General features: G+C 38.5%; 1 protein-coding gene across 1 annotated transcript in view; it reads left to right on the forward strand.

The window, feature by feature from the left end:
- The window catches only part of adgrv1 (adhesion G protein-coupled receptor V1), a 110,336-nt gene that overhangs the window by 58,483 nt on the left and 23,900 nt on the right, over positions 1-27,953 (forward strand). Inside the window, exons 73-90 of the mRNA XM_055048947.1 lie at positions 3-152; positions 239-459; positions 1,105-1,384; positions 1,492-1,635; positions 2,416-2,587; positions 2,737-2,878; positions 2,966-3,534; positions 3,622-3,885; positions 4,258-4,375; positions 4,494-4,665; positions 4,757-4,999; positions 6,198-6,605; positions 7,070-7,242; positions 7,372-7,618; positions 7,781-7,920; positions 9,465-9,625; positions 9,739-9,839; positions 25,013-25,129. Of these exons, the coding sequence (XP_054904922.1) occupies positions 3-152; positions 239-459; positions 1,105-1,384; positions 1,492-1,635; positions 2,416-2,587; positions 2,737-2,878; positions 2,966-3,534; positions 3,622-3,885; positions 4,258-4,375; positions 4,494-4,665; positions 4,757-4,999; positions 6,198-6,605; positions 7,070-7,242; positions 7,372-7,618; positions 7,781-7,920; positions 9,465-9,625; positions 9,739-9,839; positions 25,013-25,129 (3,822 nt within the window). The remainder of the gene's footprint in view (positions 1-2; positions 153-238; positions 460-1,104; positions 1,385-1,491; positions 1,636-2,415; positions 2,588-2,736; positions 2,879-2,965; positions 3,535-3,621; positions 3,886-4,257; positions 4,376-4,493; positions 4,666-4,756; positions 5,000-6,197; positions 6,606-7,069; positions 7,243-7,371; positions 7,619-7,780; positions 7,921-9,464; positions 9,626-9,738; positions 9,840-25,012; positions 25,130-27,953) is intronic.

Consider the following 27,953-nt stretch of genomic DNA (forward strand, 5'->3'; position numbering starts at 1 on the left):
AGATAGAGAAGTTTGGAGACCCTAATGGTATAGTCCAGTTTACTCCTGATGCTCTTCAACAGCGCGTCATCAATGAGTCTACAGAGGCAGAAGGTCCACTCAACATTTCCTTGTTGATCATGCGCAGAGAGGGAACCATGGGCAACATCACAGTAAGATTATATCACAAATCCACATTTTGTCCCCCTCTGTCAAGCAAATGAGTAAAACTGCTAACACAACCATCGTTTCCTCCCAGGTCCAGTGGCAAATTCAGAGTGACTCTGACACAGCGGGTGACTTCCAAGCCTTAGTGGGCTCTGTGATGATTGTGGAAGGCCAAAGGGAGGCAGAGATCATCCTGAGCCTGATGCCTGACACAGTACCAGAGCTGGAGGAGCTTTACATCATCCAGCTTGTAGCTGTGGATGGTGGAGGGACTCTGGATGCCAATCCAGACCTGATTAGAACTCAAATAAGGTTTGACATTAGAACTATGTTAGAATCACTCTTGCACAATGTAATGGGTAATTTGACTGAAGAATACAATTCTAAAACTATTACAGATAGACAGTAATTTACTATCTTTAATAGTTTGTAATTATATAAGATGTAATTATATAAAATATAAATTTATAAGATATAAATTTATATTTTATATAAATTTATAAAGTTTTATATAAATATATAAAGTTGAAGTTGTCAATCTTTATAGCCTGTTATTTTCACTTAGTGAATGAAAACATTGTACTTAGTGTCACTGAGGGAACCTGGGCGTAATGATTCACTGTCCTGGCCAATTCTGGCCCTCCTAGACCCTCACAGTGTAATATACCTGTTCACATGAAAAGGACAAAGGGACTGTTTATAGATAATTTTTGCAAAAGCCATAATTATCCACTTGTGGAAGTAAATTTGTTGGGCTTCTCCTTTGCACTCAGACAATAATTCTGAGTTCTGAATACTTGCTCTAGTTCACACTAACCAAAATTTCAGATATAATATTTTCTCAATTTGTTTGTGTCCTTATTGCTTTATATTTGTAAAGTGGTAAAAAAAAATGGCTACAGCTTTAAAAGAGAAGTCAAAAATTGTGATTAAGTATTCTTCCTTTATCCCCTTTAGGGTACCTGCTAATGATGATCCCCATGGTGTGTTTTCTCTGGACTCTGAACAGCAGGCTGTAGTGGTGGTGGGTTCAGGGTCTCTGCTCACTAGAGCTCTGGTTGTGAATGTAACTCGACTTGCTGGGCTGTTTGGCAATGCCAGTGTTGGCTATAAGATTAGTGGTTGGGGAACAGAACTGATGGACCTCCAGGAGATGCTGGGAGGCCAAGCTGAAGGAAGGTTGCTTATGGTCGAAGGTCATCCCTTTAGTCAAATCACCATCCCCATCAGTAGCAAGGTAAGGATCACGATGCTTTTTAACAATACCAATAAGTTATGCACTTTTCATCATATGATTTGAGCATATATTGTTTGTTTCTCTTCAAACTGTCTTTCTGTTATTAGGCATTTTTGTCATTGGGTGAAAGCTTTACAGTAGAGCTGACTGATGTTAGACTTGTGAGCGCTCTCCAAGGCTCTTTGCCACGTCTGCTTTATGATGGCAGTTCTACAGCAGTGACCATACCTGAAGATGCTGCCAGCTCAGAGGTGACTTGTGAATGTGTTTATTTGTTTTTATTTTAATTGTGAGCTCTACAATAGAAAATTCAGGTGGATATGTGGAGCTAAGAGGATAAAAGATGCAGTGTACTTTTCAATATGATTAAAGACGAAATATTTTTGACATTACATGTGCTGCGATACATTTTCTGCAGGGAAATTCAGGTTTCACAGCAGAAAGTTCAGTGAGAGCAGTATGGATATTTCATACAAAAGTAGTATAATATAAAAATAGGAATAGAATGGACTGGGTGTCTCAGTGTAGTGTAGTGTAGTGTAGTGTAGTGTAGTGTAGTGTAGTGTAGTGTAGTGTAGTGTAGTGTAGTGTAGTGTAGTGTAGTGTAGTGTAGTGTAGTGTAGTGTAGTGTAGTGTAGCGTGTGCACAACAAATGCAGAGGTTGTAGTCCTCAGCATGGTGGTCCTGGTCTGTCTCAGGCCATTTGCTGCATGACTTCCCATTTTCTCTCTTTACTTATTCTTAAATAAAGGTAAATAGACCCTAATATATCTTAAAAAAACAAAGACAAACATAAAAAAATTATATTTAAAATAATTTATATATTATTTTTACTATAGTCTATGTAAAATGTAAATAGTTTAGGACCAAGCATGTTACCTTGTGGTACACTACATGCAATTTCAGAAAATCAAATATTGTATTCTTTCTTTGCCCATGCTGATGTCCAATATGAAGTTAGCTGTTCATACGAGAAAGTGTGATTAACTTAATCCCTGATTTGTTGTCTCATTTCCATTGTACTTATTCAGGTTGGATTTGCCTCACTGGCTCTGCAAGTTTTAAGTGTAAAAACAGGAACATGTCAGGCAAAGGTGACTCGAATGGGGCTTTTTGGTAATGTCACGGTGAAGTGGAAAGCTGGTTATCCTTCAGGGCAGAATCCATCTGGCTTCAAAACTGGGCAAATTGTTCCAAACTCAGGTAGGATACTTTGAAATGGATTAAGTTTAGTATTGAAATACCAACAAACAAATCAGTATAATTTCTGTGGTTGTAAACCAAACATATTATTATGTCAAACCTTTCTACAGATTCTAACTGTTGGCTATGTGTACTTGCATTATGTTTAGGTTCTCTCACCTTGGCTCATGGAGAAAAGACGAAGGCCATAGCTTTTACAGCTGTTGCTGATCCATTAGAGGCTGCTTCCTATGCTATTCATCTCACTGATCCTTCATCAGACATTGGTGGACAGGGTGCTGTTAAGTTAAGGTAGTAGCTGAAAGAAGGCTTTAGGCAACAATTGAACATTCAACTAATTGTTACTGGACTCTTACGTCTATCTGCCTTTGTTGACAGGTCAGGTTTTACTGTGGCAGAAGTGGAACCATTGGGTGTTTACCAGTTTGCTCCTGATTCTCGGCAACTTGTTATCGCAGAGGACATCCAGACGATAACTCTTTATGTTCAGAAGCTCTACGGGTCCCGTAGTAACATGACCTACCTGTCCTACACAACATCAGGGGGCAGCGCCGCAGCAGGGGAGGATTTTGTTGCTGTGTCAGCTGGCCAAATATTGTTTCACTCACCTCAACAAACAAACGCTTCCTTCCGCCTTTCAATCATTGATGATGCCCGGTCAGAGCCCGACGAGTACTTTTACGTTAACTTGACACACGTTGAGGTCCCTACTCCAAATTTAACCTGGGCAGATACACCCCCTCGCATCAATCCACAGCACAGGGTGTCTACTGTCACCATTCTAGCCAGTGATGTAACTGGTGGAGTTTTGAGCATTGGACCTGAGCTTGTCCAGGTGCAAGAGGACAGAGACGAGGCAAATCAGCAGGAGCGCAGGGTTATACTGCGGGTACGCAGGTCAGACGGTGTCGCAGGGACTGTGAGGGTTCGGGTCCAAGCATATGGAGGTCTGTTTTCTTTTACACCAGCAATTATTAATGCCTATTAAGGCTGTAATGTTTCTCAAACTTGTGCTAATATGTTATGTTACTTAGATGGAAGTACAACACGTCCTCCCTTCACTCTGGAGCCTGACACAGCTCTTGCAAAGGAAGAGCAGGACTTTCGCTTGGATTCCACTCTAGTGTCTTTGGAAGATGGCGAGGAAGAGAGGGAAGTTGTCCTCATCATCCTGGATGACTCTGAGCCAGAGGGACAGGAAGTATTCTTCATCTACCTCAGTGATCCGGAGGGAGGAGCTCAGATCACTGACAGACCGTCCCAGGGCTTTGGCTCATTTGTAAAGATCATCATTCTTGGTAAAACATAAAACTGTTCTTACTTGTTTGTAAATTAAAAAAATACATCTGCAAATAAATAATCTTGACATAAGTTATTATTTAATGGTGTAAATAATTGAGTGTTTACAGTTTTATTAGGGATGTATTCTGAGCTCATTTGCTCTTGTTTTCACTCCTGAAAGAAAAGTGCGAACAGCTGCACTTTGTCATGTATTTTCATGATTAGCACACTAATGAAGAATAGATTTCACCAATTAGCCCACAATTTATAATCTAGGCTTGAAGTTATTCTTTTCAAATCATATTTTTATTATCATTATTTTATTAATTAGTGTCTGTTGCTCTTTTTGAATCCAATTTTATTTCCATACCTTCTTCTTTTCAAATTAGGGAGTGACCTTCATAATGGTATTGTAGGCTTTGCTTTCGGCTCCTTGATGGGTCAAGTTCTCGATGAAGATTCAGTGAACAGAACTGCTCTGCTCTACCTGCAGAGACAGGAAAACAGGTAATATAATAAAGTTCAATAATGGAGTTTTTCAAATTCAAAGTCCAAAAATGAACCTCGTCTACTGGGATTTGATTTATTGTTCATAAAGAACGATGTGTTTTGTATTGCTGCTTAGAGCTTTTGAAGATTTGCAGGTCTTCTGGAGGGCTACCTTCAGTGAGGAATCTTTAAGCCTTGTTAAAGATGGAGTCAATCTGACTTCACAGCTTGTGCAGACTTCAGGAGTGGTGATTTGTCCGAGAGGAGAGATCCTCTGTGCTCTCATTCTGGAGGTTCTGGATGACGTGGTAAAATGAGCTCAGCAAAAATCCGCATTTTATTTGTGTTTTTCACCTTTCAGTATGTTCAAGATTGAGTCACACATCTGCTTTATTCCAGGAACCAGAATACCAGGCCTGGTTCTTGGTGGAGATTTATCAAGTGGGAGCTGGTGCCTCCATCAATGAGACAACTCGTTTTGCCAACATCACCTTGGCGGAGAGCGACAATCCGCAAGGGGTTGTGTACTTCTCTGTGGGTCACAGACTACCAGTCGCTACTCTGATGGCCACAAGGCTCAGCCTGCAGCTCTACAGGCAAACAAGCACAGCTTCTGCCATGACTCTTCAGTATCGTACAGTGGTGAGAGATCATTTACTTTATTTCCAAGCTTTATTTACCAGAAATGCTACTCAGAATGTATTGGAAAAGTTACGACATGACAAATGAAATAAACAAACCACATACTACACACTATGCTTACATATTCAGTGTTCTTAACTAAATATCCACAGATAAATTTAACAGCTTTTAAATCTTTTAGAAGTCTTTAAAAATTGTTTAAGCAGATGTTGTTCTGAATATTTAGGTCATTCCGCAAAGAGTTCCAGTTATGATTAATTAAATGCCTTTTTTTCAAACTCTGTACAAACCTTTGGTACATACAGCAAAAGAACATCCTGGGGCCCAAAAGAGTTACCACATGGATTTTCCTGATGAATGTAGGTCTGAGGACATGAAAGCAACTTAACCAAAATACGCCTGGTGATTAAAACGCACTAGTCCCTCAGTCTGCAGAAGGATAAGCCAAACCATCTGACACTAACATGTAACAGACAGTACTGTATTTTAAAATATGTCATAATAACCCTCAAGGATTCATGAAAAGGATGTTTTTGAAAGGGATTCATGATTATTTTTAACAATATACTTTATTTGATGAGAAATAAATTTTTCAGATGTTAAAACAATACATTCAAAATGTAGGCTTGTAGTGTCTGGTCCAGTAACAGTTGTTCAGTCTGCTTTTCCGTGTCGGGTCTGTCATTTCACATTAAGTACCAGCAGCAGTGTAGAAGAGCTTCCAGCTGCATTTGGTTTCCGAGTCATCATGAAATTTAAAAAGCCAAAGTTTTCCTCATGTTTTGCCTCCAAAATTACATTTTTCTGAAGGTTGATGTTTATTCTGCACCCAGATCAAATGCTTGTACTATACAAAGTGAATGCTTTTGATATTGGAGATTAAAGCCAGTCTCTAGTCTACTCCAAAAAAAAAAAAAAAAAAAAACCTATTGGACACATTTGGTGATGTGCTTTCATCTCTTAGAGGATGTGGATGATAAAAGCCAGGAGTAGTGCAGAAGGACTTTCACCAAAGATAATACAGTGTGGTCAGTATGTCTCATAAACAAGCATTACAGAGAGAGTTTGGACTTGGTGAGCTCTGCTCTTCAACAGAAGTACGTTTAAGCAAAGTCTGATGCATAGGCTGTTCTAATAATTACTGGTAATAATCACAGTACTGCTTTGAATGTCAAAGACATGTTTCTTTCTGCTTCAGGAACTTACCAAGGAAGAGATGGTTGGTCCGTATGTCATCTGGCCTGCTAAAGCGGGGATGGATTTTCCTAAACAAGAGGGTCAAGTAACCTTTGAACCTGGGAGCCACCTTACAACACTAGACATTTACTTGACGCCGGACCTCGCCTCGTCTTCACCCACTCCAAAGCGCTTCCAGGTGGAGCTGTACAGTCCGTCAGGAGGAGCCAGTGTTCACTCCCAGTTTGGACGAGCCAATGTGACTCTGGTGTCAAATGCAGCGAGTCAGTCTGTGTGGGGCTTGTTAGAGCCGTTACATCAACCTCTCAACCCAACAATAATAAATCAGGTGCTGCAAGGACTTAAGAGTAAATTCATATCAGCTCTCTCTCGTGAGCAGATGACAGCTGTTCTTGAAACCCTTGGGAAGGTAAGAGGTCACAGTAGAAACTGGGTAATGATTAATACAGTTCCATCCACTCATCTGTCTCCCCACCTGTTTTATACACAATCCATTTGATAAACTGGTAAAGACAAGACACAAGCAGCTAAAATAAACTTTCTCCACATGGTGGAAGAACTCATCCTTAGAGGTAATGTCATCCAAAGAGATCTTGGAGTAGAGCTGCTGCTCCTTTCTATAAGAAGCAAAAAAATCATCTTGCTACTTTATGCAAAAGGATGCATATCTACAAATTTGAATTGCAGATGCTCATTTTAAAAAAGATTTTAAATGTCACTCAACATGATCCTAGAAACTGCATTTAACCTGGAGTGTTTGGGTAACGACGCTGAAAAGAGACGTCATTGTAATTCAACATACGTAATTGTTTGTGAAATATTTAATTTGTTCTTATCAGGTTGTATTCCCAGCTGTTCTGTTTCTGGATGCAGGTACTAGCAGAGGCAGAGCGGGCTCCCCTACATTCAAGCAGCCAAAATTTGACCTTTGACCTATTATGTGTTCTGGCCAATCCTCGCCGTATTGACACCCGAGGTCTCAGTCACCTTGCTGAGGTGGCGGAGCGATTTGCTTTCTCCCTTATCTCTCATCTTCAGTGTGAGATGTAAGTGTTTTTTATGATTAAAACACAGTGTTTTATAGAAATACGCAATCACAGCCCGTAATATTAGACTTGTTTCCTATTTTTATTGATTTATTTGCTTATTTATTTATTTATTTTCATTTTCTACAGAATGGGCACTGTCATGGAAACATGCCCATTTATGACCATATCTGCCTTCCAGTGGTACCCAACCCAAATTAATGGACACAAATACAGGGGCCGTAATGCTGACTTCTTCCAGCTCCCAGATGCACTGCTGCCTGTGCCAGCAGCCTCATCAGCTGACTGCAGAAACCTCAGCAGGATTCAGCTGACCGAGTTCAGAACTGAACACTGGTTTCTTACCAATGATACAATCACAGCTGTTAGTGGGAAGGTAGGAAACTTCTTGCACAATTTGAACTCATTCATGCAGACATTTGTTTCACTTAAGATTTATTTTCAAGCACTAGGTGGCAGCATTACCCCAAAGTTTAAAATATCTTAATTGCTGAGACTCTGATGCTGATCTCTCTGCTACTACTGCTTCTGTTTGTAGGTATTTTCAGTCAGTCTTCAGGAGAGAGGGTCACGACCCCTAGAAGATGGCAATGAGGTGATATATCGCGTCAACGCTCCTGGTCAGCAAGTTAAACCAGGAGCATCTGTGTGCCTTCTTTGGAACCAAACCACTGCAAGGTGAAAATACTTGTGATCAATCATGTACTGATAGACATATGTTTGTTATAAAATTAGGGTTAACTTTTTCAGGGTACAATGAAAAATAAGTCTCTATTAACAGTTTTCGGGACCTTTTCATATCAGTCGTATAGTAGTTGTACAATCAGAAGGTTATTGGTTTCATTCCTGCTTTGTTTTGTCACATATGATGTGACCAAGACAACCAGTGTATAATTGTGCGAGTCTGAGGTATAAACTACTTTGAGGTGTTAATGAGACTGGAAAGGTGGTACATTAATTCAGTCCATTTGGCATTAAATTGGTTGTGCAGGCTTTAAGTAAAGGTGTCCATCTTTAAGACATATTTCAGCACACTTAAGGAAACTAGAGAAAAAATACTTGCCTGAAGGATTTAATCTTAGGCTGTGAGGCGCTGGGCAGCTGGTTTGGATCTGTCTTTCACATACCAAAAAAGCTGAAAACAGGAACTGACAGGTGAATTTCTTATGTGGGATATAAAGCTCCTTAGAAACATTTTCATTATATCCCTTATAATCATCCAAAATATGTTCACTAAAAACTCTATTGTATGGTTTTGTTTTTGTTAGTAAAAATCAGAAAAAATGTGGTGTGTATTTGCTATTAATAACTGTCTTCATTTTTCAAATAAAGAAATTTGCAAAGACCAAATGAGGCCAACTGCATGAATTTAGCTGGGTTAGGATCAAAATAGAAGGGGTTGATTATTTCAGTCATTGTGAGACATGCTCTATGTCCCCCCCTTACACATATAAACAACTCTGCTATGACATATTTTCCCTACCATCGAGGCACCGAGGTTTACTTAATTATGACTTTATTTACACAGATAAATCATGTACTGTTTTCCCAACCACAGAAAAAGCTATGTTTGGTAATATTTTCCCTTTAAATAGCCAGCAATCACTGAGTTAGATGTCTCTCTTTTATTTTGTGACAAGGAACAGTTTCTTTACCATCCAAGTTCAGTCTCTTATTAAGGCTCCTTAAAGGCCAGAGGAGTTTTCATGTCTTTTTCTTGTTCTCATACTTGAACATTCCAGCTGCTGCACTCTGTGTCCTCCCACTCGGAGGACACAGTTTCTGGAGGACATTTCTAGGGTGTGGAATGGGAACACTTGGCTGGAACACGCTGTTACAAGTTAAAAATTGGCAGGTTTGGTTTGGCCAGTGAAGCTATTTGGATGAATAAACACTAGGGAAGAGAATATACACATGAGACTGAGAGAGCAAAAGGTTGAGAAGAAATAACCATCATGGTTAGTTAGCTGTTTCTGTAAATCCCACACAAATCAGAAAAATGTACATGTTGTCTATTTTCTTAGATTTTCATCACTGTTAAGACCCTTTCCATGTTATGTAATATTTTTTTCTTTGCTTGATTTTAATCCTTTGGTGCAACTCACGCATATTCTATTTTCAGGTGGGTGAGATCTAAAAATCCTACATTAAGGGGAAAAGTATAAAGAAATATGTAATCTCAATCTGCTTTGTCTCCTCTCTTAAACTCTTCGCTCTGCTAGCTGGTCTTCTGATGGACAATACTGCAGGGTTGTGAAGGAAAGTGGCAGTTATGTGGAGTGTGCATGCTCCCACTTGTCTGTCTATGCAGCGCATGCAGAGTTTGTTGCACTTGCATCCTACAACGAGGCCTTCTTTGCATCAGGATTTATTTGTATCTCAGGTATGAAAGACTGTTTTTCTTTTTTTATTTCTCTTTTTAGTTTGGAGTTTAATTTTTCATATTGGTCCCTTAATAAATTGCAATAAATGATTGATGCATTTTTCGTTTTTTAGGGTTTGCATTGGCCATCATATCCCATGTACTGTGCTCCCGTTCTCCCATGTTTGCTGCCAAACTACTCACTCACATGTTGGTGGGCTGCCTTGGAACTCAGGTAACGTTTTGGCTTTTTGAGTTAACTTAACACAGATTCACACCTGATTTTTATTTATTTTTTTTATTATCCTTCAAAGTCGATACAAGCAGGATAAATGCAATGCCTTTGAAAAAAAAAATATATATATATATATATATATTTTTTTTTTTTCCCATTTTTGACACTTTACAGTCAGACAATTTAATGTATTTTTTGAGTCCATACAATAAACTAACAAAAAATAGTGCATGCCTGAAGATTAAAGAATATAAATGTGAAATGGATTGTGTGCATTTCAATTCAGCCAATTTATTCCACTACCTATAAATAAATTCATGTGCTCAGTGTAGAAGCAATTATTTTGTGACGGACTCAGAATTGTTAGATAAATTCAGTGAACAAATGCCATCCTAAAGATTAGGACAGTGATAAATCTGTGCTCTCGTCTAAACTATTGATTAAAACAATATCTCAAACTTTAACTATCTCACAGAGCATTCTTCAAGACCTCATTTGAAAATTAAAGATTATAGCACAACTTCAGAGGCCTGATGGGCCAAGCAAAGACAGTATTAATCATAAGAGCAGTTAAAACGCCCTGAAGGCTCTGCAGAGATTCACAGTTCAGGTGGGAGATTCTGCTGTTGTGTGAGATCTGAGGAAAGCCATCACTAAAAGAAAGACACATAGAATCCCTTTTATAACTTGCCGCAATCCACATCAGCCATATAGGTAACTGAAGGGGCTTCTATTAGACTCAAGCAATATAAAATCTTTTGACCAAACATGTATGTGTGGTGGAAAACTGAAATAGGTGCGTTACTCTAAACACACATCCCATGTGGGACCCATGACACCCACATGTGGCGGAGGCTTTATGTCATGTGAATGTTTTTTTTTTCAACAGCGATGCAGATAAAGACTGGTTGGAGGCTGGAAAAGGCATAAGAGTGGGGTGCTAATTAAAGATGCCGAAGATCAAATCAAACATGTTAATATGTTAGAATGTTCCACCAAAATCCTTAATCGAACTGGGAATCTTAAAAGGCTTGAAACACAATGTTCACCTAATCTGAGATTGAGATATTTTTCAAAGAATTGTCTCTGCAAATCTGGTAGAGGAATATCACAGTTCTATTGGAGCAAAAGGTGCATCTAAATAGTCTGCCAAATTTTTATTGAAAAAAAAAATTTAATAAATATGCTATAATTGGTGGAGTTAGAGGTTGCAGCATAGTAAAACCTGAAAAATGTCCAGGGGTCTGAAAATTTCTGCAGGGCATTTCAGGCAAAAGGCTGCTGATGTAAATAAATTATGATCATTGTTTTGATCTTGATCTTATTTCAAATCGCTAATTAAATAAAATAAAAAAACAGACAGTGAATGAGAGCAAACACATGCACAGAGAAACACATGCATGCTGCCAAGCCATCTCTTTAGTCTGCAAGACATCTCACAGGTATTCTTCTTGGAAATGTGCATGGATGTGAATACACACATCATCACATATCATCAATTGCACAGTTTGCGGGCTGCTGCGTCCTGACAACGCAGCCATGTCCACCCCGCACCTGCGGCCATTAGAAACGCAACCATTGAGTGAGATAGATATGTAGCTGCAGGTCAGTCCTTCATCTAGTTCTGAGCGTGTGTGTGACTGTGTGCGTCTGTGCGTGAGTGAGTGCGGGACTGGTAATTTTCCACTGATCCCCCCCCGTCCTCATTGGTTGACAAACACAATCACACTCTGAAGTAGATTTCAGGGGCTAGCCACCACAGTCTTGACCTGTTTATGGCCCAGGCAGAGCCCCTGAACCTGAAAGGGTTTTGGATGGAAAATTCCATCCCCTTCTCTCACTTTAGTACTTGACTGTACTTTGAGGCTTTCTTTCCCCGCTATTGTGCTTATGTTTTAGCAGTCTCAATGCAGTTCTCCATCTTCCAAGCCAAGAACTGTTAATGAAAGGGAGGTTCAATGTCCAGATTCACAACCTGGAGCTCCGGCTAAATGTGTTAGCACCTAATGAGATGGACCCCTCAAGAGGCCATCTAGTCGTGCCAACAATCATTTGGAAGCGATGAAGGCTGCAAGTGTGCAGGTGTACTCAATAAGAGATCAGCTCACATGTTCCTTCACATGATCTCTGCACTTCATCTTGGAAATGAAATCGGTGATACGAAAATACTTTTTATATTTAAATCAAACCTCTAGAAGGTGATTTGTATATGCAGTATTGTTTTCGGCATTCCCCGATTTCCATTCAGTTCTGGCCAAGCAGCTGTCACTGGTGTCAGGTTATTCTGTCATCCTTGTAGGCTCGTCACTGTTTCTATTTTTAAAGTTTTGGATTAGGTAAATTCTTTACTTGTAAAAATTCGTGAACTTGAAAAAATAAAAAATGCTTTGATTTCCTTAAATTGTCGCAGAATGAAGATTTTTACCCCTACACTCCTGTGTATGAATATTATAGTGTAAAAGTTGAATGTTTTTCAGATTAGAACAATAATCCAATGATTACTTATAGTGTGTCTTTTTTAAAGAGCATGTGTTAAACGTTTGAATTTATGGTCGCACCTACGTCTATTTCTTTCTTAAGAGTATCTTGCTGGATATTTATCTTTTATACTTGACTGCTGTGCTTGACAGAATTGTTCGAGTTCATGCAAGGTAGTTGATTTCACAGTATGGGCATGCCTTTCAAGTACAAAGGCTTTCCCATGAGGTTGGATTTTATTGTTGTCCTGGTCTATCAATTTAAAGCCCAGTTTTAATGTGTTTAGGGTGATTGTTTTACTGGAACACCCAAATTAGTCCAAGTCTGAACCATACGAACCAAACAATCACCCGGAAAGGAAATTGGTCAGGATGTTCAAGAACAACCGTAAACTGCAAACCACTGACGGACTTCTGTTTCTGTCCACAAGAAAGAAAGCAAGGTTTGAATCACCATGTACCAGATGGTTTCCGTCGTGTAAGCACCATTCTGAGGAGCCGTTTTGCTGCCAGTGAAACTGGTGCCCTAACCAAGGAGAATGGAATAATGAACTACCCCCAACTTCACTGGTTTACACTTGAAAAAAGATAAATAAAACTATTAAGCTTCAACGAGGACCTTTGTAACGCTCTGATTTCATGGAAGATACTTGGACAGTGCTTAATGCTTAAAAGCAGTTTGTGCCAGGAAACCAAGCAGTTTTAATAAACGCCCTTTTCTGTCAGTAGCAGCACTCTGAGCTCCAGCTGCAACAACAGACACTTGCTGTTGCCTACAGAAATTCATAATCAAAGTGCAGCTTGATAAAGGCCATTTATTCAAATATTAGCAGGAGTGTTTCATATTCATTTGAGATTCCATGTTGAAGTTAGATCCTGTGCAGTTTAGAGAAATGATCACTGAAGCTGTATGGTAAATTTGCTAAAAGTCTGAATAGTGTTGACCTGTTTTTTCTCTGGAAATAACAAGAGGTCTGTCTGCATTCTTCCACTGCAGAAATTTCCAGACACATTTTGCTCCTCTTTGGGTTCATTCTGTTAACAAAACCAAAACAGAAAGGTTTTGAAGGACAACTAGAGACAGTGTTTGTGCTGCTGCTCTCACTCCGCCACCACAACTAGTCTAAATAACCTATCATTACCGGATCATAGTCCAGTATTTTGTAGATGTTGTTTATGAACCATGCCTTGATTTTCCAGTGTGAACTTGAAGAAACCATCAGACCCTGCATGTAAATAGCAGAGAAGAAGTCAATGACAGCACTGTCTCTTGAACTTCCGATCTTGGGCCTCGTTAATATTTCTGGTTTGAACGCTCAGCTTCTGTTCCAGCCCTGCCTGTGACAAAGAGGCCTCTCCTTATGTGGTGACTGGAGTTAGTCACTGCCTCTGTCCTCTGTGTGTGGAAAAAATTAGAACTGCCATTAAGATTAATGTCTGTCTCCAACAGCTATAGCCACAGAGAGGGAACGGGAATGATATCCTTTTTTCTCTCTGAAAGCGTAAGAGTTTAAATCATTTGAAATTTGATGAAAATAAAACCCTTGGAGGGTTCTTCTATATTATTTTTTGAATAGTTTTTGATAAAATTGTCCTCTTTTAATTTTGCATGGCCTTTCTCAACCTTATCCAATGATGAGTTAGGAAGCATCTTCGGCCTTGAGCTATAGGGTTGATTGTTATTAGGAAATAATAAGTAGGAAGACAAGATGACGAAGCCTATAGAGATGGAGACAGAAGAATATTAAACCAATCTGTAAATCAGTTATGTTACATCGGTTCCAGAGTAAATTGTGTTTAGTGTGTAAATGTTCTCGTTTTCTGTAAATCTTTATGACCTTCTTAATCCCACATATCAAATGTGTTGGTGCAACAACAATCAGGGTTTTAGCATGAAACATGTTAAATCAGAAACGTATGATCAACCAAAAACTGCTGGAAATATAATTTATGATGATAAATTGGTAAAACATTCAGCCTTTTAAGACTTGTGATCTACTGGAAATGTAATATTTACTTTTTATTCTTTTTACCTTTTTAATTACCTTGCTGAAACCGCCAAAGAGAAGCCTGTTGAGTTCCTCGGGTGTTCTATAAAATGTCAGTGAATTTCAAAAATCTCAATGGTGTCAAATATTAAATTAATATTCGATTGGTCATTCACAAGCTGATATTTTCAAGCCCCTGTTAATTATGAATTTTCACCTGCAGCCAATGAAAACCCATTTAAGATTAGAATATTGCATGAGATAACCAGAAACACATTGTAAAAAAGAAATATGGATGAAATGTAAAGTATAGTTAGTGCACTTAAAGGTTTTCATGTTCCAGATCCAATTCTAGTATGACAAATGAGCTTCATTGGGATGCATATACCAAATTAATGAAATGCACTTTACTCTTCTGTCTGTTGCTGCCAATGAAACATTAAATGGAAATGTGGGTGTATAGCCACAAAATGCTATTGTGGGAAAGGAAATCTACTCTCTATCTCTCTTGCAAACCGAACAAAATTTAAACTCCATCCATTGTGATTACAGTGACACACACGTCATGTAGTGTATGAATGTTTTCCCCAGTGGTTTCAATGTTTCACTCCTGCTTCTGGGAGGTGTTTCAGTGACTCCTATTTCCTGTCATTAAGGATTTCCTGTTAGTTTTTGAACTGACTCCAGCATTGAGAAGTTTGTTCTGCAGACTCCAAGCATGGCCAAACCCAACACCAAGTTTTTTCACTCTTATGTAACATCGGCCTCTGTCACTATACCATTTTTGTTCAGAAAATGAGATAAGCACAAGCATCAAGTGCACTTTTCAGGGATGTTTATATGTTCCTGTCATGACCAATTCCATTTAAATCCATAAACAGAGCGAGTTAGAGTGTCTGGGTTTTAGCAGATTTCCGGCTGACATCAGAGAGGCCCGTTATTTTGATCAAATCTATGCTTGTACAAAAAGAAAGCATCAAGAATAGTAAAAAGAGGAAGAACAGGTACAGCTTTTTATGCCCTCCCCTAAAATCTCCTTATTATATCAAGATGTTTATCAATGGTTCCTCTCTGCACTCCCTGCCAAAGAAAACAAAATGTCCTTGATAGGACTTTAATGCAGTGCTAAGGTCTCTCATGTCTGTCAGGCTGAGTTATTGGCTGGCAGATGATGGAAGGGTATAAAGTATCAGCACTCAGGACTCTTTATTACTGCATGTGTGTGCAGACAAGACAGTGGAGAGGTGAAGATGGCCTCCTGGGAGACTCACATTACGCTCTCACTAGCTGTAGCTGCAAGCCAGGTGCTTAGTGTTGTCCTGACTTGATCTGCTCACAGTCTGATCCAGCGCTGTTGAGATCAGCAGCACCACCCTTCTTCCAACGTGTTCCTCGCTGTTGACCTTGCTTGTTCTCCCTTTTGTTGAGATGGGAGTTTAAACTTTGCAAAGTGTAGCACCTTGAGAAAAAAAACTCATACCCGATCAATTTTTTACATTTTGTCACATTACAACATCAGACTTCAATGTACTTTATTAGGATTTTATGTGGTCAGCTTGTAAAATATTTCACAATGAATAATGGTCAAAACTTTCATCCTCAAGCCCCAAAAGACTTGCAGCTGTAAAAGGTACAGAATTCTGTTCTGCAAAGTATTGACTCAAGCAGATTGAATACAAATGCATAGTAATCATTTCAAATGTTTATTTGGGGGAAAAAGCACAAGAAAAAGTTTAAGGGTTGGAAATATTTTTAAAGGGCACCACACATCCTATTCATTTGGCCTTTCGTGCCTTTATTTTCTGTGCATTTCTCAGTTCTTTTGTTGGTTTTTAGCATTAGATTTTTTTGCTGTCTTTTGACATATGTATATTTATACCATGTGCTATTCTCTTTTCCTTTGAGGTCTCAAGGTGCTGCTGGTCTGAACTAAAGCAAACAATGTTTTATTGTTTGTGCATAATCCTTGTGATTTATCTATTCAACTTCTAAGAATATATGCTCCCCTTCCATTAGCTGCATGTAGTCCTTCACTGGGGCAAACAAGTTGTGTTACTGGTCTTTAAACCATCAGTAGGGATGAAACACACTCTGACCCCTCTGGACTCTGGAAGTTACATATTTAGAGGTTTCCAAATGTGTGTTGTCCTAACAGCTGATGACCTTTAAAATAAATACACTTTCCTCTAATTCCAAAGGAAGTAGGAGAGTCCAGCATTTGTTATCCGACTGCTGTTAAAATATGTAGCTAAACCGTATGAACTCTTTGATATCATCAGCAAATTGTTGTAATAGAAACAGTTTACCTCACATTAAAGTTATGATTGAAAGATCTGAGTCTCGCAGCTTTCCAAAAGAAATGTCATCAGTTGATTGCTTGCCCTTTCATTCGTAATCTACATTGCTTTTCAAGAATTGTCACACCCCTTCAGTTATTTTACAACGGTGCTTTACACAAAAAATTACAAGTGAAAAATCTGAAAACATTAGTCAAAAGTCTTAGCAACAGGATCATGAAGACCAAGGAGCAAACAAGTCTGTTCAGGGATAAAGTTGTGGAAATGTTGAAAGCAGTAAAAGAGTGAAAAACTACATTCACCATAAGTATGTGGATGTAGTCAGATGTATGAGGCTAAAATTGTATCCTTTGGCACACGTGAAAGGAATATGTGCTTTACAGACTCAACACACCCCTCATTACCGTGATCACACCATCCCTGCTGTTAAACACTGGTGGTGGCTGCATGATGTGGGACTGATAACCATCCGTACTTAAACCGTCCCATGTTGACCAAAGCACTGAGGTTTCAAAAATTACATAAAATAAATAAAACGTAAAAGAATGAAGTTGCTGATGAGTACTGCAGAAATACAATCTTGCCAACATCGATAAAACACTTCACTATAAGCTATACTTTGTGTCGGTCTATTACTTTAATTACCTCTGAAACACACTGACGTATTTGTAATGTGACAACATGTGAAGAATTCAAGGGGTGCAAATATATTTCCAAGAGACTGTAGAATGCAGTTAAAGACAATAACTTTAGCGTGTTTAGATCTTCTAATATATGCTTAATGTATTAATTAATAAAGGTCACTAATATTGAAATATCGACCTTTCTTCTGACTGTGGAGTCATTTAGTTTGTCAGAGACCTAATGAACCAGGACTGCTGTGATACTGTCAATGAATTCAGGGAGCCTCTCTCAAAGTCCTGCTCTATTTTTGGTGTTCCTGTTTGTCTTGGCTGAGCTTCATGCGCCAAGTTGGCTGAACTTTGCAAGTTTTCACAAATGTTTACCATGAACTTGTTGAGGTCACCGGTGTTGCCACCTTGGACGTGAGGTTGTGCAGCAGCTTTACAAATGAAGCCAAGCAGAATGTTTTGAAGTTCTCGAATCACTTGCTATTATACGCTATTGTTTTTTCTGCTTCATTGTTAAAACTGACAGTTCTTTAAATGCAACTGAATAGAAAGCTTAAAGCTACTGAAGTGAGATGTCAAGTCTGACGCATTTCCAAAAAAAAAGGAGGAAGTTAAATTGTACTTGTGGATCTAGGAGGGCCTTCTCTATGACCTGAAATAGAAAATTGAGAGACGCTAAATTCCTCAGTGAATCAGGAAGCCTTAAATACAGGAAGGAAACATCTTTCAGTGTAATCTAAGATAACTGTATCTGTAATGACTCCATTTTGTTTAGACTGGCCTTAAGCTCTTTGTTTAGAGTTTCTGTTCGTGAGCTTGATTTGATATTGTTTAAAGCTGCAGCATGCAACTTATATCAACTATATATATATATATATATATATATATATATATATATATATATATATATATATATATATATATATATATATATATATTCTAAATTACATATTTATAAAACTTCATTCTTTTACGTTTATTTATTTATATATATATATATATATATATATATATATATATATATATATATAGATATATATATATATATATTTGTACTTCTGCAAATATATATATATATATATTTATATATATATATATATATATATATATATATATATATATGTTTCTAAATTACATATTTCTTAGAAATGTCACCATGTCATGGCAGTATAACAAGACAGAAAATCTGTGAAAAAAATCTAGTCCCACTTTTTCCTCTATGAAGTTCTACCAATTAGAAATAACCAATCAGAGCCAGGAGGAGGGACTGTCAATCAAGCTTGTGTATGTGCTGCAGCTGTGCTTTGAATTGAGAAGCAACTGTTATAGGAAAACTGTTTATTTGTCATTAATAGTGGCCATGCTAACTAACCTGAGCTCATTGTAGGCTCTGCTGTGAGGAAGAAGCTTTAACATAGCAGAGACCAATGTTTGAGCTGCATGTACATGAGAAACTTTGACAGTGCTAAGACCCGCCTCCTGACTCTGATTGGTTGTTTTTGACTGCTAGCATTGTACTTCTGCAATTTTTTTATTTTTATTTTATTTTTTGTACACATTATCTGTCTGAAAAGTGTCAGGACACTTTACTGACAGGAACTGCCCAATAGTTTTGAAAAAATATGTAAAAATAAAATTGTTTGATTAAAGTTACGTGCTGCAGCTTTAAAGTGATGCTCAGTGTATTTGCTGGAAATCTCAGAATTCAGACAAGTCATAACAAGCATGGACACATCGTACAAATACGCTCCGTCACAATCAAGCCAGTCTATTCACACGCAGCTGTTTCCAACGTTAGCAGAAATCAGTGCTAAAATAGATTAAAGACTGACCAAATAGCTTTTGAAAATTGATGTGTGCAAATACTCTGCCATTTGAATCAGCCTTTCAAACTTAATCTCAACTAAATCATGGTTGCAAACTATTTTCAAAAGTAGCCTGTAGGGGTCACTATAGCTCTACGACTAAAGTCCAACTACAGCAGCTGTGAATGAAGTGGCTGATCAATAATTAGGCTGAGAGCTCCTTCATTTTATGACTAAACCCTTTTTGACACAGACTTGGAAATAACTACATGGATAAAAATTTGCAAAAATCAACTGGTGCAGGTTTTGTTGTGAGAATAAATGTGCCTGTGGAGAGTAAACTTTGACAAACTGATGACCTCATATAAGCAAATTTTCCTGGTAAGAAAAAAATATGTAATTAATGAATTTAAGCGGATTAAACAAAAATTCTCAAATCATTGATTGTTAATTTAGTTTTCCAATCGACTTGTTCACTGAGTCCAAGCCTGCTGAAGAAAAAGAAGAAGACGGGCGTTTATGGGGCTCATGGCATTTCTGCTCAGCGCCAGCACTAATTAAATCCAAATCACACAGCTCAGTAGCCGTTTGGCTTCAAAGCCTCCTACTGACAGATGATAATAGATGTGTCCTGTATAGACTGCTTGTTGATTGTTGTTCCTTTTTTAACTGACTTTTGTCACCTACAACCCAAAGGATTTCTAACTTCTGATGTCACCCAAATATCGCTATCATAATAAAAGCATCTTAGAGTGGATACAATCGATGTATTTCATAGCACCTCGTAAACGTATTCACAACCCTTGCTGTTTGTCACATTAGATCCACAAATGTCATTGTGTTTCATCTGTGTTTTATGTCAGTTCAACACAAAGTAGTGCATAATTGTGAAGTGAAGTTAAAATGGTATGCGGTTCTTCATTAAATGAAAATCTTAAATGTCTGTCACGCATTTATTTTCAACTTCCCATCCTCTGATATGCCTACATCAAACATTATGAACTGATTTCTTAATGTAAGAAATCAGTTCAGTGCTTCATATGACAAATGTGAAAAGGCTGAAGTGATAAGAATGGTTTTACAATACAAATCCCTGCTCCTGGTTGGGAATTATTGGAGAAAAGTCTATGCATCACTTCTCTGAGCTTGATAAAGGAGCGGTGCTTACAGTACCAGCCCCAGCTGAGGTAGACGTTTACCCATAGAAGTCTGCGGAAGGCCGAAGCAGAGCCGCTGAGTGTGTTTGTTCAAGGACTTGACCTTGAACAGCTGCTTACATTGTTTTTACAGCTGTGCAGATGCACATGAATCTGTCCGCGTGGGTTTGTGTTGCAAAGAGATCTCAGTCTGCCTCCCTCCTGATGTTGAGGAATTCTAGGGGCTTCTCAACAGTGGTCCCGGTGTATGGAAAATCAGGCAGGCTACTCATTGACTGTTGGTCTAGGAGAAAGAGGAGGCCATCTGGAACGCAGCTAAATGTGCCTCATGTGGGTGGTTCAGCTTGGAGTGTGCACATGGAGGAGTGAGTGTTGCCACTGGCTTCTAGGAGCGTGCATTACAACAAATGGTTGGGTCACGACAAAAATAGCATAGTGGGCATATTTCAAAAAGTGAATGCACTTTTTGAAATATGCAATCTATAACTGAATGCATTTCAAAAAGAAAAAAAAAAACAGAACTGATTTGTCAAGATTTATAAATATCCTAGAATATAATTATTTTCCACCAAAGACAGGGTGAACTTGCTGACAGTTTCTCACCTGTTTTGACCCTCTTTTTGCTGAGTCACACAAGATCACAGAGGAACCTTCCGGCTCATGGCCCCCAATTTGTTCGAGAAATTTATCAGTTGTTCCCAGAACCAAGGTGAAGGTTCCAGATATCATCCCACAGCGTGGCACGCTGGACCACAGACGTTGTTCCGCTCCTGCTGTGTGTGTACTCACATAAGCAAGTGGAGGTGCAGCGGTGTGTTTGTTTGGAGGTAAAACAGACCGGAAGGGAGTGGATATTTATCTGCCAACAGCTTGTTCAGCATCTGTGGCTCAGTGCAAGATTCAACACAAAACACCTTTGAACTTTAGTTCTTCTGTCTTATGCAACTGCTGCAAAACTCTTGCAATCATATGCAGAGATTATGACATATAACTATTAATCCAGGCGTGCAACTGTTTCTGCACATCCATGGGAAAATAAACATATTCTGCCCCATTTACTTTGACTCACCTAAATACACCAAACAACTGAGCAGATGTGGCATTTGTGAAGAAGGTGCTCTTGTTTGATGAGACTGAAATTAAACTTTCTGGCCGATATTGGCTGTATTTGTGACAAAATACTCACACTGTACACTGTCCCCATGACAGAATAGGGTGGGGAAAACATCATGTTGTGGGAAAGCTGGGAAGCATAAAAGAATAGTTTAGATCACAGCGTATTCAAGTGTTGGAGTCAACGTTAGGACTTAAATCTATGGCAGACTTCAAAGTTGCTGATCGCAGATATTCTCCATCCAATTCACTACGTTTGGGCTGTTTGGCAAAGAATAATCTACAAAAAACTAAATCAGTCTTTAGATGTAGGAATCTAGTTTGGATATATTCCCAAAGACGTGCAGCTGTAAATTCTGTGTGTGCAGTATAAATAAATGTGGAACAATTTTGAATCGTCTGCAAGGCTCTCTTTGTAATACTTGCCAAAGACTGTCAAAATGAGAATTTCTTTTGGGTGAGATTGTGGTTCACCGCTGTCCAATGATCAGACGAAGAATACTAGAATAAGAAAAGCATACATTTAGCTTCTCTTTCTCAAATCTTCACAAAGACATGGAAGAAAACACCCTGTGTGCTGGCTGATGCTGGAGCCAGCTAGATCAAACCGGTAGCTGTTAGAAAGAAGGGGGAGGTGAAGGAGAAATGAGGGGAAAGAGGAGGAGGGGAGATGAGATGTAAAGATGGAGTAGGTGGGATACCAGAAAAAAAAAAGTGGGATAAAGAAGGCAAGGCAGAAGTCTTTGCAGTGGAAGCAGGAAGTATCTTGGAAAGACTCGGATGAATATGCAGGCAGATGGTTCAGACCCCTACTCCCTCAGTGATGTAATGCTTTGGGTTTGTGCTATTTTTAGCTACACTAGGACACTTTGCATGAGCGTAGGCCTATCGATCAGCCCCACAATTCACCAGGAGGGGGAAGAGCTGCAACGAAGCAGCAGAAAATAGCTTCACTTATTATTTTTTCTTTTTCAAAGGTTTAGGGTTAGTGTTCCTCTTAATTATTAGTGTCTGATCAAGATTTTCTGAACTGTTTCGTCTGGCTTTGCATTTCAATGCAAAGTGTTTTGAGTTTTGTTTTCAGGGAGTTTATTTGCTTCCACCTTTTGCATCAATTAAGCCATTTGGTTTAGAAAATGCATTTATTTGTCTTTCAGACCCAATGATTGAATCATAAAATCCAAATAAATTTTGTCTAAAGTGAGGCAAAATTATTTAGAAGGCTGCAGTGGCCACAACAAATATGCCAACCACAGTAAATAGCCCGCCTATGGGGTCTTGTAAAGTAAAAAAAGTAAAAATAGTTTCCTGAGTTAGCATTTTGTGAAAGTATTGATGTTAGTGTTAGCAGTGAAGAAAATGAACAAAGAAAAATCTTTTTCTGTGGTAATGTCCCATTCTGTTGCATATTAAATGTTGTTTGCTTTCTATCAGTATCTTTACTGGCAAATATTATATGTAAATTTTAGGACATCATGTTAAATATTGTTTGTAAGGTATAACAGAGCAATATATCCAGTGGTTAGAGCATTTCATCCCATTTCAAACACTGATTATATTTAATATAATAAAACAATTGATAATTATTTAGTGGATCTGAAAAGCGTGGATGTAGAAAAGTCATAGTTAGGGTATGAAATTATATTTGGAGCTTTGAACTCTCATATGCTAAGCTCTCTAATTTTGGTTAATTAAAGAAATAGAGCAACTAGAGCAACAAACCCACAAATACATTTTCATCCACACAGTTTCACATTTTCAGTTTCATATTTTCCGAAATGTATTGCTTGCCTTAGATTTCAATCTTACATCACAGTCATACATTACCAGAAGTTGAAGTACTACCCATATTTAGCATTTCCTGTCATCAGAGAGCTTGCAGGCAAACACGCAGCACCATTTTCCAGCGTGTGTTTTGAGAAAGTCTGTAGCCTGAGGGTATAGACAGGTCGACTCCTAGTGAGACAAAGTAAAACAGCAGACATGCACATGAGAAGTTTTACATCTGCACCTGTGACCCCTGACCTTTCCCCTCTACCTCCACCTCAGTAGCAGATTGCTATTTCTATAAGACCAGCATGGATGTGCTTATGTATCCTCCAACATACAAATAGATGTAGCTGTATTCCTGCGGCGTTTTCTTTTCAAATGCATAATGAAACAGTGAACTATACAGGTTCAAAGAATCAGTATGCAAAGAAAAGTCTGTCTCTCTATACTTTTACACCTACATTAAAACTTAGACTTTATTTTAATGCTATGTGCTGGCTAGCAGCTCATAGCAACAATTCACTCGTTAACTTCCTGTGTAATTTCAGTAAAAGGTTTTTAAACTGTAGGAATGACTCACGCCTTCTGAAATCAACATTTTGTCACATAATTGAAGGCAGTCCATTGCTAAAACCTCAAATCAAAATGTAGTCAAATGTTACATTATTCATGTCTAAAGTGTTTTGCTGCAGATTACTTTCTTTTTTTATTGGTTTTCTTTTGGAATAGTTGCGTGTCACAATTTTTCTTCTGCAAAATTACCAGTCTGTCCCAGCAAACAGTCTGTCATTGCACAACATTTGTTCCCATAGCATACCTGGCCAGCCTCTCCACTGGGCACAACTCCAGGCTGTTCAGTCACGAGCTCCCGTCCTGTGCTATTCCTCCCACTCACATCCTCCAGGCACCGCTTGGAACATGCACAGGAAGCTGACTCAGGAGTTTTTTTAAGGGATTAAAAACATAGGGACAGTTCTTTACATTTCCACTTAATTAGAAGGTGCATGCGAAGGTTTTGCGAAAGGTGAAGTTGGGTAATCATTTTGGGTTCTCAGAAACAGCTTGCAAAATGTAAAAAGATGTCAGTGAATACAGAAGCAATTTTGGAAGAAAACACAGTAATCTAAAAAAAAAAAAAAACTTGGTGTATGTTCTTGCATAACCAGGCGCACATAGGGTTATGTAAATGCTGTTTGGCTAAAATCAGGTAAAATACTGAACTGGGGGAAACTCAGTCTTACATTAATAAGATTGGTAAGAAGTTAACAAAGTCCCCTGTTGCTGCTGTCTTCCATTCATGCTCATTCTGCTCTGCTGAGCAGGCGATGAGCCAACAGGCGGTCGGTTATGTAACAACTGCCTGACTGCATTTACTCCATGACTGAATGAAGCTCTGTGACAGACAGCTGAGCTGCAGCATTTCCCGCTGCACTCCTGAGTTTCCTCAAAGATTTTGCCTCTAGTGTAAACAAGGTTTCACCTTGACCCATAACTCTTCTTTTTTTTCTTTGATTTGTTTTTGGTAGTTGTATTTCTGTCTTGCATACAGCAATGCGTTTATTCTGTTTGTCTATCACAGCATAGAAGCAGTTCCAACACATGCATGCACATCAATGTGGACGGATATGAAAAATCTATTTTTGGTTTTGTGTGATAACATGTTGGCAGAAAAGGAGTTTGGTCCGGCAGATTCTTTTTTTGTTTTGTTTCTTTCTTAATTATGTTAATACTTTAATAATGTGTACAATGAATATCATAGTATCCCCATGAAATATTTTTCTGACAGTGTGAGAAGTTTCAGTCATGCAAAAGAACTTAATTCACAAAAGACACAAATCCTGCCTACAAAAAGAAAATTTAGGTGATTTTCCTTTAATTAAGGAATGAAAGGTTTGGATTTGCTAATCTGTCTGTTTTTTTTTTCCTCTCTGCAGATATGCTTTCTGGTGTCAGCTTTCCGTGGTCCAGTATTTTCAGATGACAGCTGTGCTACTCTGGCGCTATTCTGCCACTATTTCCATCTAAGTCAGTTTTTCTGGATGCTCATACAGGTAAAACATAAGTACAATATCCTCAAAGCTAAACAAAATAAATAAAATGCTAAAAATTTTGTCACAGTCCAAATCTCCAGGGCTTTGTAAAGCCAAATAAACACAAAAACAACAATGGAACAAAACCAGCTAACTTAATGTTATGATGTCTTTACAGAAGTGATTTTCACTCGTAGCCATTGAATCAACTCATTGTTTTCTTCTCTCAATTTATGTTTATGTGCTAGAAACACACACACATATATCGACATGTATAGATGGATAGTCATTCACCTTGTTTTGACAAGGTGAATAAATATATTTAGTTGGAATTGAATATAGTTATTTACACATATCTAAGACACATGTGTTATTGGTGGAGTGTTATGAGATTAACTCCCAACCATCTGAAGGGAACAGACTAAAGCAACAGTGTAATACTGGCTCATTGCAATGTCAACATGCACAACCTGCTTAATGTTTCTCATCCCTGCTTGTTCACAGACTGTGACTTTGCAAGCTTTCATAAATGAAAGCAAAATTAAATGAGCTGCATCTGACAAACAGGTTTTTAGACACACATGGTTCTCATTAATATGGGGACAGAGCTGATGTGGATCAGTGGGAAGATTTATAAGCTAACATTTAGTCCAGACAGGGTTTGGTTCAAGTATGAGGAGAAGTGTTGCATGGCAACAATTACTTTAAACTTTGAGTTCTTATTCAGCAGCCTAGAAGTACCTCTAGTCATATCTGTACTGTCAGCAAATGGACTGGCTGAGAAAAAAAGCCCTGCAGACACTAGTTCTCATTAACATGCAATGCTCAAACCCAATTGTCCTCTTTATCATCTCTGATTAGCTCATTCCCCCCCCCCCCATTTGTTGTTGCTTTCAGATAAGTGACTGAAATGAGCCAGGACCATCAACAAATGTTACACCCCAAAAAAGTCTTGAATCAATAACAGCAGACTGTGTGTATGTGGGTGTCTGCATGTCCAGGATCAGTTCAGAAGAATGCGCCTTGGCACAATGACAGAATTTAAATCTGTGTCCACAAATGCAGTTTCTAGACTGCAGAGGCGTCAAGAGAGGCTCTCAGGTTACTGCAAATGTTCGTAGTTTTTCATAACAGCACAGGTATTTCAGCTGCAGAGAGAAGCCCTGTAGGCTCGCCTACAGTATGTGTTTTTCATGTCTCAGCGTACCAGACTGAAAGTCAAACAAGTACCTGAGGTACTAGTTTCACAGCTTTGTACACAATGCCTGTGAATATGATGTCAGCAGGTAAACATATTTGATTATAACAGTGGGCAAGAGGCGCCACATTCAGATCATTTAGTACCTTCCAAAAGTATTCATAATGTTCTTTTTTTTTTTTTTTTACATTTTATATTGTTTCAAACTACCTTTGATGTAAGAACTCCTTGTAACTGTGGAGGAGCTGCATAGATCCATAGCTCAGCTACTTTTCAAACTCTTCTCACATTTATAGAAGAGGGGCATGAAGGAAAGAAGTAGGATGTAATCGTCTGATGAGACAATATCAACATTTTGGTCTCCATTCACAATATGTGTGGTGGGACACACCAACCCAATGGTGAAACATGGTGGTGGCAGCAATTTAATGTTCAACCAATTTGGTACCTTCAGTATTTAAGTGGATTTCAGTGGAAACCTTTCAAGAGGCCCTCAGCCTTTCCTTTATAAATCCTAATTTGCGGGAAATAGAGCACCCATATGTACATAAGTATAAATACCTGTTATGGCAACGTCCTTGTTCGAAACAGTATAACTATTTATAATAATAATTATATATTTTATTTGAATGCTGCTTTGAGGACATATAATGTCACCTCACAAAAATAAAAATACATTTTAAAGAAAAAAAAATCGTAATTAAAAAAATAAAAAATTAAGAGATCCTGCAAATGCCTGTTTGAACTGTAGAGCCCTCTGCCGGGATTTAAAGACAGACAGCGAGTCAGAGAGTCCCTTGACTGGGAATGTGGACGTTTATTGTAAATACTAGAATACTTTATGACCATAAGGCGCCTTCACAAAGCGGGCGACTCGACTGAAGGATGACTGCAGCTGGACCGGTACCGGTGCCACGTGGCTCTTTAGGTTTTGCTCAGAGCTCCAGGATGATCAGTCTGAGCAATCTAAACACTCATAAACACTCATCAACATTTCCCAGCTGATCAATATGATCTCTGAACAATCGCTCCCTCTGAATACATCCATTGGCGATGTTCTCCATCAGAGCCAAAACGCTCCACAATTACCTTTGCGCAGCTACTTGTATATGTGTGATCGCATACACACCTTGATCACCGTAAAAATAAACAAACCTGTTGATTATTTTTAATCAGCAGGTTGGAGTTGCTGTTTTCTACTTTTAGTGAGAATGAAATGATCCCATAGATGCATTTTATGCACTCCGGCGCTCGAAGCAATGCTTTACATTTTTATGAGACAGAGACTGAGAAAAAGTACTATTTACATTTGAGGGTAACGGTTAGTGTGTGTATATTCACGCAAACTTTGACGCAAAGTAAATTTTCATACATGCTGACTTGTGCATAAAATATGACGCTGCATGGTTTGTGTGCGCACACATGCACGCTTTATGCATGAGGCCCCTGCTTTGGTGTTTTAATCTTCACCACTGGATATTTAGTTAACTCCGTATTTCCAGTTCAGTCTGGTCTTGAGTGTCCAGAGGTAAACTTAAACTGGTCTCAGTCAGCCTGATAATCCGCATCCCAAGCCATTTTACCTGGCAACACAATCCTTTGCATCAACAGTGATGCAGCCACTGCAGTGGCAACAACTCAGCACAA

The sequence above is a fragment of the Poeciliopsis prolifica genome, unplaced genomic scaffold (assembly GCF_027474105.1).
Source record: "Poeciliopsis prolifica strain line A6 unplaced genomic scaffold, Auburn_PproV2 SCAFFOLD028, whole genome shotgun sequence".
In the NCBI taxonomy this organism is placed as follows: Eukaryota; Metazoa; Chordata; class Actinopteri; order Cyprinodontiformes; family Poeciliidae; genus Poeciliopsis; species Poeciliopsis prolifica.